Raw genomic sequence first — 13,247 nt, 5'->3', positions numbered from 1 at the left:
GGCGAGCCAAGGCCACGAAGGCGTTGGTGCACTTGGACTCCTGCCCCTTACAGCCCCGAAGTGCTGTGTCTGGGGCAAAGTCCTTCCTCGCCTGCTATCAGCGTCGTTGCCCCATGTCTGCGTCAGCATGAGCTCGGCCGGGATCATGCTAGCATCCCGAGCAGAAGGGATTTCCAAAGGACTGGGTGGGAAACGCTTCCCTCATCCCATAAGAATCTCAGAGGCTTGGAGAGGGGCAGCGGGGAACTGGCTCAGATGGAGGCAGCAAACAGACCCCAACTGGAAAGCAAAACCTGCGCATTTCAGTCGTGTTAACAAGACGCTTAACACCTTTCAAAACCCATCTCTAAAGGTTTTTCTCCTTCTTTCCTCTTTTCCTTTTTACTCTTTCCTTTTTTTTCTCTTTTCATTTTTCTTTTATTCTTTTCCTTTTTTTTCTCCTTTCCTTTCCTTTCCTTTCCTTTCCTTTCCTTTCCTTTCCTTTCCTTTCCTTTCCTTTCCTTTCCTTTCCTTTCCTTTCCTTTCCTTTCCTTTCCTTTCCTTTCCTTTCCTTTCCTTTCCTGTTTTCTCTTCTCTTCTCTTCTCTTCTCTTCTCTTCTCTTCTCTTCTCTTCTCTTCTCTTCTCTTCTCTTCTCTTCTCTTCTCTTCTCTTCTCTTCTCTTCTCTTCTCTTCTCTTCTCTTCTCTTCTCTTCTCTTCTCTTCTCTTCTCTTCTCTCGTTTTCCCCTTTCCTTTCCTTTTCTTCTTTTCATTTTTTCCTTTCTTCTTTTTCATTTTTATTTTCTTTTCCTTTCTTTTCTTCTCTTTTCATTTTTCTTCTCTTCTCTTTTTCATTTTTCTTCTTCTCTTCTCCTTTCATTTTTCTTCTATTTTACATTTTCTTTTCTTCTCTTTTCATTTTTTTCTTTTCTTCTTTTTCATTTTCTTTCTTTTCTTCTCTTTTCTTTCTTCTTTTTTCATTTTTTCTTCTCTTTTTCATTCTCCTCTCCTCTCCTCTCCTCTCCTCTCCTCTCCTCTCCTCTCCTCTCCTCTCCTCTCCTCTCCTCTCCTCTCCTCTCCTCTCCTCTCCTCTCCTCTCCTCTCCTCTCCTCTCCTCTCCTCTCCTCTCCTCTCCTCTCCTCTCCTCTCCTCTCCTCTCCTCTCCTCTCCTCTCCCCTTTTTCCCTCCCTCTTCCCCCCACCCCATCCCCTCCCCTCCCCTCCCGGCGGGGGCCGAGCCGCAGCAGTGTGGGCGCGTCCCCCCGAGGCGGGGCGGGGCGTGCGGCCGGCGGCGCCGTGCGGCGGCTCAGTCCCCGCCGCCAGCCGAGGCCGCAGGGCGGGCAGGGGCAGGGGCCGGGGCAGGGGCAGGGGCAGGGGCAGGGCGGGGAGGAGGCAGCGAGCGGAGCCCGGCCCGGCCCGGCGGCGCCCGGCAGCATGAGCGGCGGTCGGAGCGGGCGCGCCGCCGTGAAGATGGAGGCGCCGTTCTACCCCGAGGAGGGGCTGGAGCTGCTGCCCGACTTCGTGCCGCTGCCGGGCTTCGCCTCCCCCGCCGCCGCCGCCGCCGGACCCGAAGCCGCCGCCGCCGCCGCCGCCGCCGCAGCAGCAGCCGCCGCAGCAGCCGCCGCCGGGGGCCCGAAGCTGCTGCTGGGCAGCGGCAAGAAGCCGCCCGCCGCCCCCTCGCCGCTGCCGGGCCCCTTCGCGCTGCGCCCGCCCGGCAGCGCCCGAGGCAGCGCCGCGGCCCTGCGCCTGCTGCCGCCCGCCGCCGCCCCGCCGCCGCCGCCTCCTCCTCCTCCTCCTCCTCCTCCGCCGGGCTCCGCGGCCGGCCCCGGGGCTGCGGGGAGCCGCGGGGGCCCGGAGGCCGCGCTGGGCTCGGCGGCGGAGCTGCCGCTGCTGAAGCTGCCGCCGGCCGCCGACCTGGAGCAGCTGCTGATCCAGGGCGGCGCGGGGATGGCGCCCGGCAGCCCGGGCACGGCGGCGGCGGGGGCAGCGGGAGCCGGGGCGGGCTCCTCGGCATCGGCGGGGACGTTCCTGTACCGCCAGCCCGTCACCCAGGAGCAGGAGGGCTTCGCCGACGGCTTCGTCAAGGCGCTGGCCGACCTGCACAAGCAGAACCAGCTGCTGGCCGCCCCGCCGCTCTCCCCGCCGGGGCCCTGCTGCCCGGGGGCTCGCCCGGGGGCTGCTGCCGCTGCTGGCACCGCCGCCGAGCCGCCGGCTGTCTACACCAACCTCGGCAGCTTCAACCCCGCCGGGCCGCTCAGCCCCTCGGGCAGCGCCTACCCTGCCGCCTCGGCAGCCCCGCCGCCTCCTCCTCCTCCTCCTCCTCCTCCTCCGCTGCCCTTCGGGGCGGCGGGGCTGGGCGGCGGGCGGCTGCCGCCGTCGCGGGCGCTGGAGGAGCCGCAGACTGTGCCCGAGGTGCCGGCGGGCGAGGGAGGAGGTGCCGGTGGTGCTGCTGGAGCTGCCGGTGGCGGCGGTGCTGGCGGTGCTGGTGGCGGCGGTGGCAGCGCCCCGACGCCGCCGTCGCTGTCGCCGCTGGACGCCGAGAGCCAGGAGCGGCTGAAGGCGGAGCGCAAGCGGCTGCGGAACCGCATCGCCGCCTCCAAGTGCCGCCGCCGCAAGCTGGAGCGCATCGCCCGGCTGGAGGAGAAGGTGAAGGCGCTCAAAGGGCAGAACGCCGAGCTGGCCGCCACCGCCAACCTGCTGCGGGCACAGGTCACCCAGCTGCAGGGACGGGTCCGCAGCCACCTCTCCTCCGGCTGCCACATCAACGCCGCCGCCGCTGCGCCGCCCCGGGAGCCGCCCGCGGAGCCGCCCGCAGCCCCGGAGAGCAGCGGAGCCTGCTGAACGACCCTTGAAACCCCCCTGCACCCGCTGCACGGGGTGCTGCGGGAGCCCCCCTGCATCCTTTCGGAGCCCCCCGGGCCTGGGGGGCTGGGGGAGCGTGTGTGTGGGAGCAGGGTCAGGTGTTTGTTGAGTGAAGCGCTTGAGGTCTGTGGAGATTTCGGAAGATTAAGGTAATTCCTGTTTACAGAAAGACTGAGCTTTTATTTTTCACGTGGGGATAAAAATATATATATATATATATAAATATATATATGTTTCCTAATACACCATACCTTAGGAAGTGTATAGCGATGGATAAGCTTTTCACAGTTTGGAGAAAACAAAACAACCGAAAAAAAAAAACAACAACAAAAAAAAAGAACCCAGAATCGTACCCTTTGGAAAAGATGTGCGTGTGTATATATATATATTTAAAACACAACATGGCTATGTATATTTTCCTGGTATCGATAAATAACTTTTTTTTTTTTTTTAAATACCGTCTTTCTCTAGAGCTTTAATTTGCCATTGAGAGCTAAGGCAGCCGGGTGGGCGCTCTCGCCCTTGAACGGCTGCGGGTCTAAAGTCGAACCCTGGACCCTGGAGGGAGGAGAATGGTTTTGTTGTAAATCTTAGGCGGGACGAGATGTATTGCCGACTGAGTCGTGTGGAAATACTTTTCTAAACTGTTAGCTCCATATTTCTCGTGCCAGTGCAAATCTGGGGCATTGATAGTTATTTATTGAAACTTGAACACTTTTGGACGTTGCCTAGACCTTATTTTTATAGATAACACGTTAGTGGTGAAAACAGTTACCTTGGCAAGAAGAGCTTTACTTACTCTTTTTCTTTCACTGTGTACATTCCAGTAGTGTTTGCTCTTTGCATAGTATAGTAACGATCCCGTTCTATACAGAAAAGGGCTCAGATTTGGGGTGGATTCGCTACGAGAACGGTAATTCCATTGTATTCTGTTTGAATAAATCACAGAAATACTACGGAGAAGGAGATTTATTTTTCGGTAGAAACCTGTATGCATTTCTTCTCGGTCTGCTTTGTTCTAAAGAAACTTTTTTTTTCTGCAATACGCTGGAGGCTGCAAGAGCCAGTGCTAGAATGTGAAGTGAATTTCTGGCTGGGAAGAACTGACGTGCTTTATTTCTTTGTCAAGATTTTACTAGCCGAAGAGAGCGGCACAGGAACTTTTTGGGTTTTGTGTGTGTGTTTTTTTTTTCCCTCCCTCTGGTCGATTAGACATAATCCTCAATAAGTTCTCTGAAAGCTGTAGATCCCTCGCTCGGTCCTGCTGCCTGCCTTGCTTCTGTGGCTCCCTCCCGCGTGGTTTTGAGCATCCCTCCCCGCCCGTGCAGCGCTGCTGAGCCCTGTGGATGGTGCAGAGGGAACGGTCTGTCGGAGCGTGAAGGTCACCCGCCGAGAGCACAGCTCCTCCTGAGCAGATCCGGCTGCAGCTCGGACAAGACGTGAAGCTGGTGAAAGCAGGGGGCTGCGTGGGGAAGCACAGGGGCTCGGGCATCCTCAGGTGTGTCCCGGCCATGGCTTGGCTCTGTTGCACCTTTCTGCAGCCGCTGGACGTCCGCCTCGCTTCTCCTGGAAGGATGCGCTCCATGCTTGGAAATCCAAGAAGAGAGCCTGGGATGGACTCGTCATTTTTATTATTTTATTTTATTTTTTCTATCTTTATTTTTGTGCTCTCGTTAGTGACAGGCGAGCGCTGCTGTCTGTTGGAAAGGTTCAGCCGTGGTGGTCCTGCCCCTCCAGCTCGCTGCCACCCCTGCACACCTGGAGGCCGGGGCGCTGGAGCCGAGATGCGCCGAGGAGGTTTCTTTTCTTAATGCATATGCAAATCAGGTAGAAGCCATATTAATCATTCTGTAACTGTTTTAATCACGTCACCGGAGCCTGTTTTGGGGGGGTTTAAATGGTCGAGTGTCACGGTACCTTCTGCTGGCTGGCTGGTAGAGCTGCTTTAGAAATGCTTGGTGAACAGGGACAAAATAATTCTGGTCTTAGCGTGGGTTTGAAGAGTTCTTGAAGGCATCCTGATAGCAGTGCCTGCTGCATAATGACCGGGTACAAAGCAGTTTTTACTATGTGGCAGACATCACCTGTCTGCAAAGTTGCTGCAAGACTGGAGAAACTGATAAAGACTTTTTTTTTTTGGCCACCCTTGATGTGCTTTCCCTGGTGGGAGAGGCAATGCCACCTGGGGAAATCCGCTGATGCGAGGTGCTTGTCTTTACTGCACGTGTAGCGAGTATAACTTTTTTTTAAAGAATCTCGGAAAACACATGAAAATTACAAGTATGGGCAGCGCAGTTTCAGTTCTTGTGCTTGAGGATGAGTCTGGGGCTCGGTAAAGACCCTGTGGCAGGACACGGGGCAGGCTGTGCTTGTTCTTTGCTCTTTGGTCAGGGCAGGTTAGCGATGCCCAGGGAGACGTGGGTGAACCCTAAAACACAGCAGCCCCTTCCGTCTCCCTTCCTGACCCCAGGCAGCATGTCGCTGTCAAAGCCAGCGAGTGCCACGCGTTGCCTCTCAGCTTTCAGCATGAGCAGCCCTCTCAAAGATCCCGCCCGCAAACTTTTTTTTAATAGCCTGCTTTACACCCCGGCTGGCACGTGTTGGGCGATGGAAGTGCTGACAGTCCGGCCCTGTTAAACTGGTGGCTGACAGGAGGCTGCTGCTGGGGCTGCCTGCTCCACCCGGCCCTCTGCCAGGCTGGGGATGTGACCACAAACTGAGAATAGTGTTTTCTTAATTCTTTTTTTTCTTTCCTCTTCTGATTTTGCAAGAGGTTGGTGATCCCCAGCAGGTGGGTGAATGGACAGCCTGAACACCTAGCAGTTTAAAACAATACAGCAAGGCTCAGGAGTGCTTGCTTTCTGCAGCTGCCAGGCGTCGTTGCTTCAGGTTTTCACTTCTTCAATTACTGTCCTCTAAAATGTATCAGTACTCTGACTGTCACCTTGTAGTGTCCCTATCTTTAATTATGTCTTCCTTAGGTTGTACTTTTTTATTTTCTTTAATTCAGTTCATTGCAGCGTTTTTCTTTTCCGTATCCTTGAACTTCTGTTTTGATGTTCTGCCTGAAATTTTCATCACTGTGCAATGCTAAAAGTGTGATACTGGGTAAAATTTTTCCAGTCTGCTTGTTTGGTTTGGATCAATGTAGCTCATTTTCAGTAAGTGCGGGTATGTAGGGTGCGTAAGAGTCACTGTAAAAAATCAGTTCAAGTTCACTTGGACCCTCAGAGCTCTTCTTTTTAGTATTGTTCTCCATCCTTCAAACCTAGACCATGTTTTGCTACGCTTGTATGTGTCCCTACAAAGACTCTCATAGTGCAGGCTACTCCCATGCCCTTCTGATCTGGTTTTGTGTTTTAGGTATGAAACCGTGACAAATGAGCATTCCTCTTTGTTTCCTTGCCCCAGGTGTAGCCTCTGCTCTGGGGACTGTGCTGTCCCTTCCTTTATCTGTCCTGGTTGTTGGGACCTTGCTGCTGTGTGCTGCTTGTCAGCAGACTTTGAAGATGCTTGATGTGTTGGTCTGGATTTGAGTTGCCTTCCTGTTGAGGTGCTACAGCAAAATGGCTTGACCCATAAATGACTTTTGTTTCCTTGAATTGTTAGCAGATCCCTTCTGTCTTGGTGAATAGGAGTATTGGTGGTTAGGGTTCACCCTTCCTGGGGCAGAGGCTTGGGGCAGCTACCACAGGCACTGCGCCTCCTTTATGTCCATGTGGGGGACGTGCCCTGCTGCCGCCACATCAAGCAATGCCATCGCTAGGAGGTGATGGATTTGCTCCCTCCCCGGTGTCCATCGGTGTCTCGAGCTGCCCAGGCAGGTCTGTGTGGTTGGTGAGTGGTTCTGACAGCTCCCACCATGGCTCAGGGGAATCAACCCAGCAGGCCTGGGGAGCAAAATCCACAAAGATGAGTGCTTCACATGCCCCGAGAGGCGTGGGCCTGTGGTAGTGCCGCATCCCCGTTACTGACTGGGCTGAGTCTCGTGGTGGTGGCAATTTTCTCATGAGCCTCTGGTAGTCTCAAATACCTCTAGGGATTTGGGCTCCTTGCCGCGCATCATAAAACGCTGTTGAATTTCATGCAGTCTCGAAGAACAAAGAGTGGCCATACAGCAGTCCTCTGTCATCTGGGTTTGCGTTCGTGTCATGACTGAGACAAGTCATGAGATGCCCTGTTGTTTTTCTCCTGTAGTTGTCCAGCTCGGCGTGTCCATCTGACTTCTGAGAAAGGAGCAGTCGCCCAAAGTTAAGCCTCAAGGCGATCTGCAGGAGTTTGAAGTGGAATTATAAATACCTGTTGTTGCATTGCGCTGTTCTGTGGTGTTTGAAGTGTGGAGGCACAGCAACCCGAATTGCTCGTAGCGCTGAAAATAGTGGCTTGGCTGCTGCAGTGTGACTCTGAACAGCCTGAGTCCTGCAACTTCGTAGGGAACCTTTCTCTGTATCCAAAATTAATATACGAGAAGAAATTCATCTGCTTGTAATGTAAGTCAGTCTTCAATGTGCTTTTGTTGTCCTTCTGGATTTTAAGCAGAAAAAACAATGATTTACTTTTTTGTTGTTGTTTATTCTTGTGCAGCTGCAACTGCTGCTGACCAGCTTTTGTTCCTTCCCTACTTGATTCTCTAACTTTCTATGTTTAGCAAGGACAGAAAGTGGAATGTGACATCTCTGCGTACGCGCTTGACTTGTACAAAACCACTTCCATTTTCCAAGTAATTTATTTGCAATTTTACTGTAACCGGGAGAGCGCTGGGAGAATTCCTCGGCTGCTCTGCCCCTCTCTGCTCACTTCCTCTGGTCAGCGTTTTGTGCAGTGACTGCGTGCATTGCAGCACAGGTGGATGGTAACATCTGTCACGGGCCCACTTTTTAAAACACTTCTCTGCATGAGCAGAAAAAGCCTTGAACAGGAAGGTTTCACTGCGCATAACAATCCTGCACGTGGCTACTGATCTTTTGAAAGCCATAATTGCTTGCTGGGGTGCTGCATCAGGATTTACTCTACCTGGTTCCATAGGAGAGATGTAAGATTCTGGATTTTGTCAAAGGAACATTTCTTATAAACCTTATAAAATCTTGCCACGCATGGCGAAACTGTACTGAGAAGGTGCTGATTAATTAAGTCTGAATTTAGGAAGGTTTAGGCCACTGTGGTGCGTTATGGTAGATGAGAGGTCTTGTTAGTTCTCAGTTACTCCTGCCCGCTTGTTTCCAAGGTCTCTCTTTCCCTGGGCTGCTGATGAAGAGGCTTGCAGCTGTTTATGCTGTGACACCTCTCTCTTCACAGTGCCTGTTAGTAACTCAGAGGTGACTTCTGCATGGAGTGGCCGCGTGTGACAACCTAAATGTGGGTTTCAGAGAAATTCGGTGCACTGTGGAGAGCCTGCTGTGGTCTGCATGCTGCTAACGGTATAAAATCGTCTACATCTAAAATTTACAGCGAGGGCATCTTTCCAAGACGCCACCCTGTTGATTTGCAGCATGCATTGATCCCCACTGCTTGCTACAGGCTGGCAGCACCGTTGCTCAGCTCTGGCATGCCAGCAGGCTTGCTCTCCTCATCAGTGCTGTTGCAGACTGGATCTGGGATTGGAAGTTCGCACAGTCCACTGCATGTGTGGCCATCTTCTGGCTGTTTCCAAATGCAGATTTCTTTTGAGTAGTCTTGTAAAAGTGTGTCACCGATGTGAGAGCGCTGCATGAAAGCATCTTGTGTCTCCAGTAGATGTGAGCCCTTATGCTGGGGTCCTGCTCTCTGTGGTGTCCTCCCAGCTCCAATAGCAGCACTCATTGTGGTATGCCACGAGGCACCATCATTTTCATTGCAGGGGCCGAGTTCTCCCAGAAGAAAACTAAGCCACAGCAATGCGTGTGATCGCAAGGGGATTTTTTTAGATCGCCAGTCAAACTGGAGGGACTGTCAAATCCTGCCATGTTCAATTAATGCCAAAAGATCACCTACTTTTAAAGTCACATTTAGTCGTACCGTGATCTGAAGTGCTGCAGCTCGTGTGTAGTGATTTACTGCAAAGTGAAGGGAAGGTTGCTATAAATAATGATTGCAGGGGTTTGGACCTGAATAATTACCTGCCTGCCGTTTGCTTTTGTGCCTGTCGAAAGGTCTGCATCTGTATTGTGGCTAGCTGTACACTGAACTTTTCTCTGGATTCTCTACTGGCAAGAAAGATGGTCCAAAATACTGCCAAGAATCCTATGTGCTGGCTAAGTACCTTTCCTGGAGAAGTTATGATTTCTGGAGGAAGGCTTTGGAGTGATGGTGGGCTATGGATGTGACCAGTTCTCTGTGCTCCAGTGCGCTGCTGGTTCTGATATTTAGTGAACTACTGAGAAGACTTAACTTCTACTGCCACTTATTGGTTTAAAAACGAGTTCAGAGTGGAATAGGCTGTGCACTTTGTAAAAATCATAACCAAGAGCTTGCATGTTGTAGAAGTGTTTGGTAACATTTTCTTGTCCTCTCCAGAAAGCTTCCTGCACCTCAAGGGGTGCACGGCCCTTCAGCCTGACACAGGGGGTTGGCTTTTAAGGATGAACAGTCTATTTAAAAAAAAAAAAAGCTTATACAGATAGCCTTGTGGCTCATGCTGAGCCATTCAAAGGATAGTGTGTTGCGCTTCACAGCCTTTTTCCTGTCCTCTGTTTCACAAACCACCAGGTTTCCTTGCAGTGCTGGACATGAGCAGCATGGTGGCATAGAGTAAAGCTAATGGGCTGCTCAGGAGAGCGTGTTCAGGATATCCTCCCTTTCTTCCCTGGAAACTTGAAATGACACTGGTAGAAAACTTGCCTCTCTGAATGAACGGAGTTGACAGCTGAACTCTTGTTCTTTTTCCAGTTTTTACCATTCTGTGTATTAATATCCATCATGGAAAGGTGCATTGTAGAGAAACGGTGGGAAGACACTGACTTCCAGAGAGTTAAACTCATCTTGTTATATATAGCAGGTCACATAGGCCTTAGGGACCTAGGACACCTACTCTACTTACAGTCTGCAAGGTGACACCTTCAGCAGAGCAGGGCTTTCTAGCATGCTGCCCAAGTGCCAGAACATCACCAGTGCAGCCCATTTTGTGCCAGTTACTGATGTGGTATTGTAACTCCCTGTGGTGTTTTAAAGCCCTGCGCACACTGTGGCTGAAATCACAGCACAGGCCGGTGTATCTGTGGTGTATTTGTGGTGTGCAGTGCGATGTCACGCTCCCAGCAGGCCAATAGTACCTAATACCAAGTACATTTTTTATCCCGTTCCCCATGGTTATAATTAGAGATGTTAGCTGTAGAAAGCTAGGAATCCAGGGAAGGAATAAAAGTTAACTACGAGAGATTATTTAATGTTGATATCCATTGTATGTTGAAGTGGGGGAGAATTAATATTGCTCTTCAGGATGCTTTTCATCTTGTTTTGTTTTAATATTACTGCCTAAGTGTCTTCTAAACTCGTCTTCTCTGGAAACCGTGCCCCTCCCTGTTTTGCCCAATGAGTGGTAATTTCACACTTACCCTTATTTATTTAAAGCCATGGTAACCACCATACTGAAATGTCATCAAGTAAAGTCCAGGTCTGAATGCTGGCTGATGATGCAAAGGTCTGCTCTCTAATAAAATGAGGCTCACGAAGGACAAGTTCCAAAAGGCAGCTACGCCCTGGCTTCAAGCATTTGCTCTAATTTCAAGGCTTTCCCATGTGGTGTTGCTCAATATGTAGCAAAACAAGTTCTTGCGAGTCCCTTGAGCATTCCTCTCTATGTAACAGATTAGATATTCACGCTTCATTAATTTCTGTCCTCCGTCTTCCCCCCCACTCCACCCCCCCCCCCCCAAAAAAAAAAAAAGCAGAGTAAAGAAGCCAACACGAGCAAGCCTTAGGGAGTTGTTTTGCTTTGTGACGATGCACAGTTTATTGAGACACCTGGTGCAGTGCTGGCGCTGTGCTCTCTGTAAACACTGATTTACACGTGCAGTTTTGCTTTGGTTGCAGTAGGGGACAAAGAGAAGGGAATAAGTGTTGCAATGTAAGTGTTGTGCAATTCCTGGCTTTCAAACTGAAAATGATGAGCAAGCCTGCATAGGCCTCTCGCCCACCGAAATCTGGCCGCTGCTGCTTACCACACCCACTCGTCTTAATTAGGAATGGGTCTACGGGCTTTTTAAGGTCAAAAGGAGTGATGTGCAGAGACATTAAGAGAAGGCAGTATCAGGGCTTTTCTGCTGCGAAAGCAAGGAGCAGGCCTGCTGGTCCTTGAAACAAGCTCAGCTGTTAGATTACCTCCAGTTTGTGCTGTCTGAAGGTAACCCTTCAGATCCCCGTGCAGGTTCTTACCAGCCGGATCTCTCTTTCTGAACAAGTCTTGCTGGTGGAGTAGCTCTGCAGCTTCCTTGTTTTTCGGTATGGGGACTTGGAGGTCATTCCTTCCAGGGCAGTTTCTCTTTTTTTCTGGAGCCACTTGTCTGAGGCTTGTTTCTTCTTTCTGCAATTTCTGCCTAGACTGAAAATCTGTCTGAGGTGTCGGAGACCACGAATGTGCCCTTGCAGTCGTGGTGCTCGTGGTGGCCCATCCTGTATCACTCCAAACAGATCTCTGTAAGAAAGGAGCAGCTCTGGACAGGTGCAGGCTAGGGAAGCAGAAATACATCCTTCTCTGAGCAATGTGCTTTCAAGACCACTTGGCTTCACCAGTTGTCTCAACCTTCCCTCAGCTTGGGCGGTGGAGCCCAGCTTTGAGAGCTCTCGGTGTTTTCTGGCGTCTGGTCCTCGCTGAATGCCCATGATGTAGAAAATGCTTAATGCTGCACAGCGCCCTGAGCCTTGCAATATTGCCTGCTGGGGTGGCTGCTGGGGTCACTCATCCCCCGTGGCCATCCCTTGCATGATCAGCAGACCCCGGGGATCTCTTGAAAAGGAGAAGCAGCCCCTCCCTGCCGGTTAGCCACCAGCACCCCCAAGCTCCGTTTCTGTCCGAAAGGAGAAGTGTGAGCAAACTGCCACTTCCTACAGCGCTGAAATCCAAACTGGTTCTTCCGAGGCCCTGGGGCAGGGCACTGCAGCTCCCTCGCTTGTCCAGGAGAGCTATTCAAAAACGAAAGGTGGAGACAGAGCAGCTCAGATTTTGCCTCCGCTCTTGCAGCAGCTTACGTGCGGATAGTTGGTGGGTGGCTGTCTGCCCATGTGCTTCGCCGGGTTGTTACGAGTTGGGTTTATGTGCACCTTCGTATTCTGCCTTATTAAATTGACTGGCACAGAGGAACCCTCTGAGGAGCCCTTCCAAAAACCTCTGCTTCAGGAAGAACTTCTGAAAATTAACAGTATTTGAATAGATGAAAAATAAATGCAAAAACCTGCTTTGTGTGGATTCAGAAATACTTCTGCTTTTTTTTTTTTTTTTTTTTTTTTAAAAAATGATTATTTTGGGGAACTCTTCAAACGGGTGTGCTGGCCAGCATATTGTGTGCAGACCGAGGCAATAGTAGCGAAACAAAATTCAGTAGCTACTGACTGGCTGGATTTGGTCAGGAGAGGTTTATCAAGGACACCTCTGACAGCTTTTTTTCTTGGTGTGGTGATTACTTTTTTTACATAAACGGAAGCTACAGGGCTTAATAATATACTACAACTGAGGATTATGTCCATTGTATTTTTTTACGTTCCTTTAACAAACTATGTAGAACTATAGTCAAAATGCTTATTTCTGAGACAAAGTGGACAATATTTGGTTGGCAACTTGCACTTGATTAAATGTAAAACATTTTCTTAATTTAGTGATGTGTTTAGGAGAATACTGTAACTTGCTGAATATACAACGGTGATAACTGTGTTTACAATAACTTTCCAATTCCTACTGTTCCGCAGTGGCCAACTTGTTTAAGAATTAAAAGTTAAGGCGTACTGCAACTGGTAATCTTGGAAAAATTAACGCAATCCTGCTACCACTAAATACTGTGGGGTGGATACCATGGATATAAACGGCAGCAGAATTGTATTCCAAGTCTCTGTCTTAAGTGCTTATGACTAAAAGGCGACTTGCCTTGTGCTCATTTATGTATTCCTGTGTGTAGTACATCAGTTATGAATCTGTTAATGGTTGATTTGTAACACTAGAACCTTTATGGGGATCACAATGGGATTTTTGTTTGTTTGTTTTTGTTTGTTTCTGATCAGAGACTTAGACATTTTGGAATGTATAACGTTTATCCTTGTGCTGGAATTGTTTACATGCAAAAAGGTATTTATGATTTTTTGCAAACTGCAATGTGCAATTTTGTACACGTGTTTTAAACTAAAGAGTTTATAAGGAAGATATTGTATGTACAATACTTGGACATGAGTATTATTTCTTTGATATAAATATCTAGAGGAAAATTAAAGTTGCTTTATATTCATA

General features: G+C 50.2%; 1 protein-coding gene across 1 annotated transcript; it reads left to right on the top strand.

Annotated features, from left to right (window-relative positions):
- Positions 1–1,253: 1,253 nt before the first annotated feature.
- Positions 1,254–13,247, top strand: LOC137847857 (transcription factor JunD-like). Its single transcript, XM_068666462.1, has one exon. It carries the CDS (start codon positions 1,412–1,414, stop codon positions 2,816–2,818), a length of 1,407 nt encoding a protein of 468 aa, XP_068522563.1. The 5' UTR covers positions 1,254–1,411; the 3' UTR covers positions 2,819–13,247.

The sequence above is a fragment of the Anas acuta genome, chromosome Z (assembly GCF_963932015.1).
Source record: "Anas acuta chromosome Z, bAnaAcu1.1, whole genome shotgun sequence".
NCBI lineage: Eukaryota > Metazoa > Chordata > Aves > Anseriformes > Anatidae > Anas > Anas acuta.
The sequence above is the reverse complement of the archived record's forward strand: the minus strand, read 5'-3'. Positions and strand labels throughout refer to the sequence as shown.

Coding starts and splice junctions, on each gene's coding strand:
- LOC137847857 (XM_068666462.1), top strand. CDS start 1,412: ATGAGCGGCGGTCGGAGCGGGCGCGCCGCCGTGAAGATGGAGGCGCCG.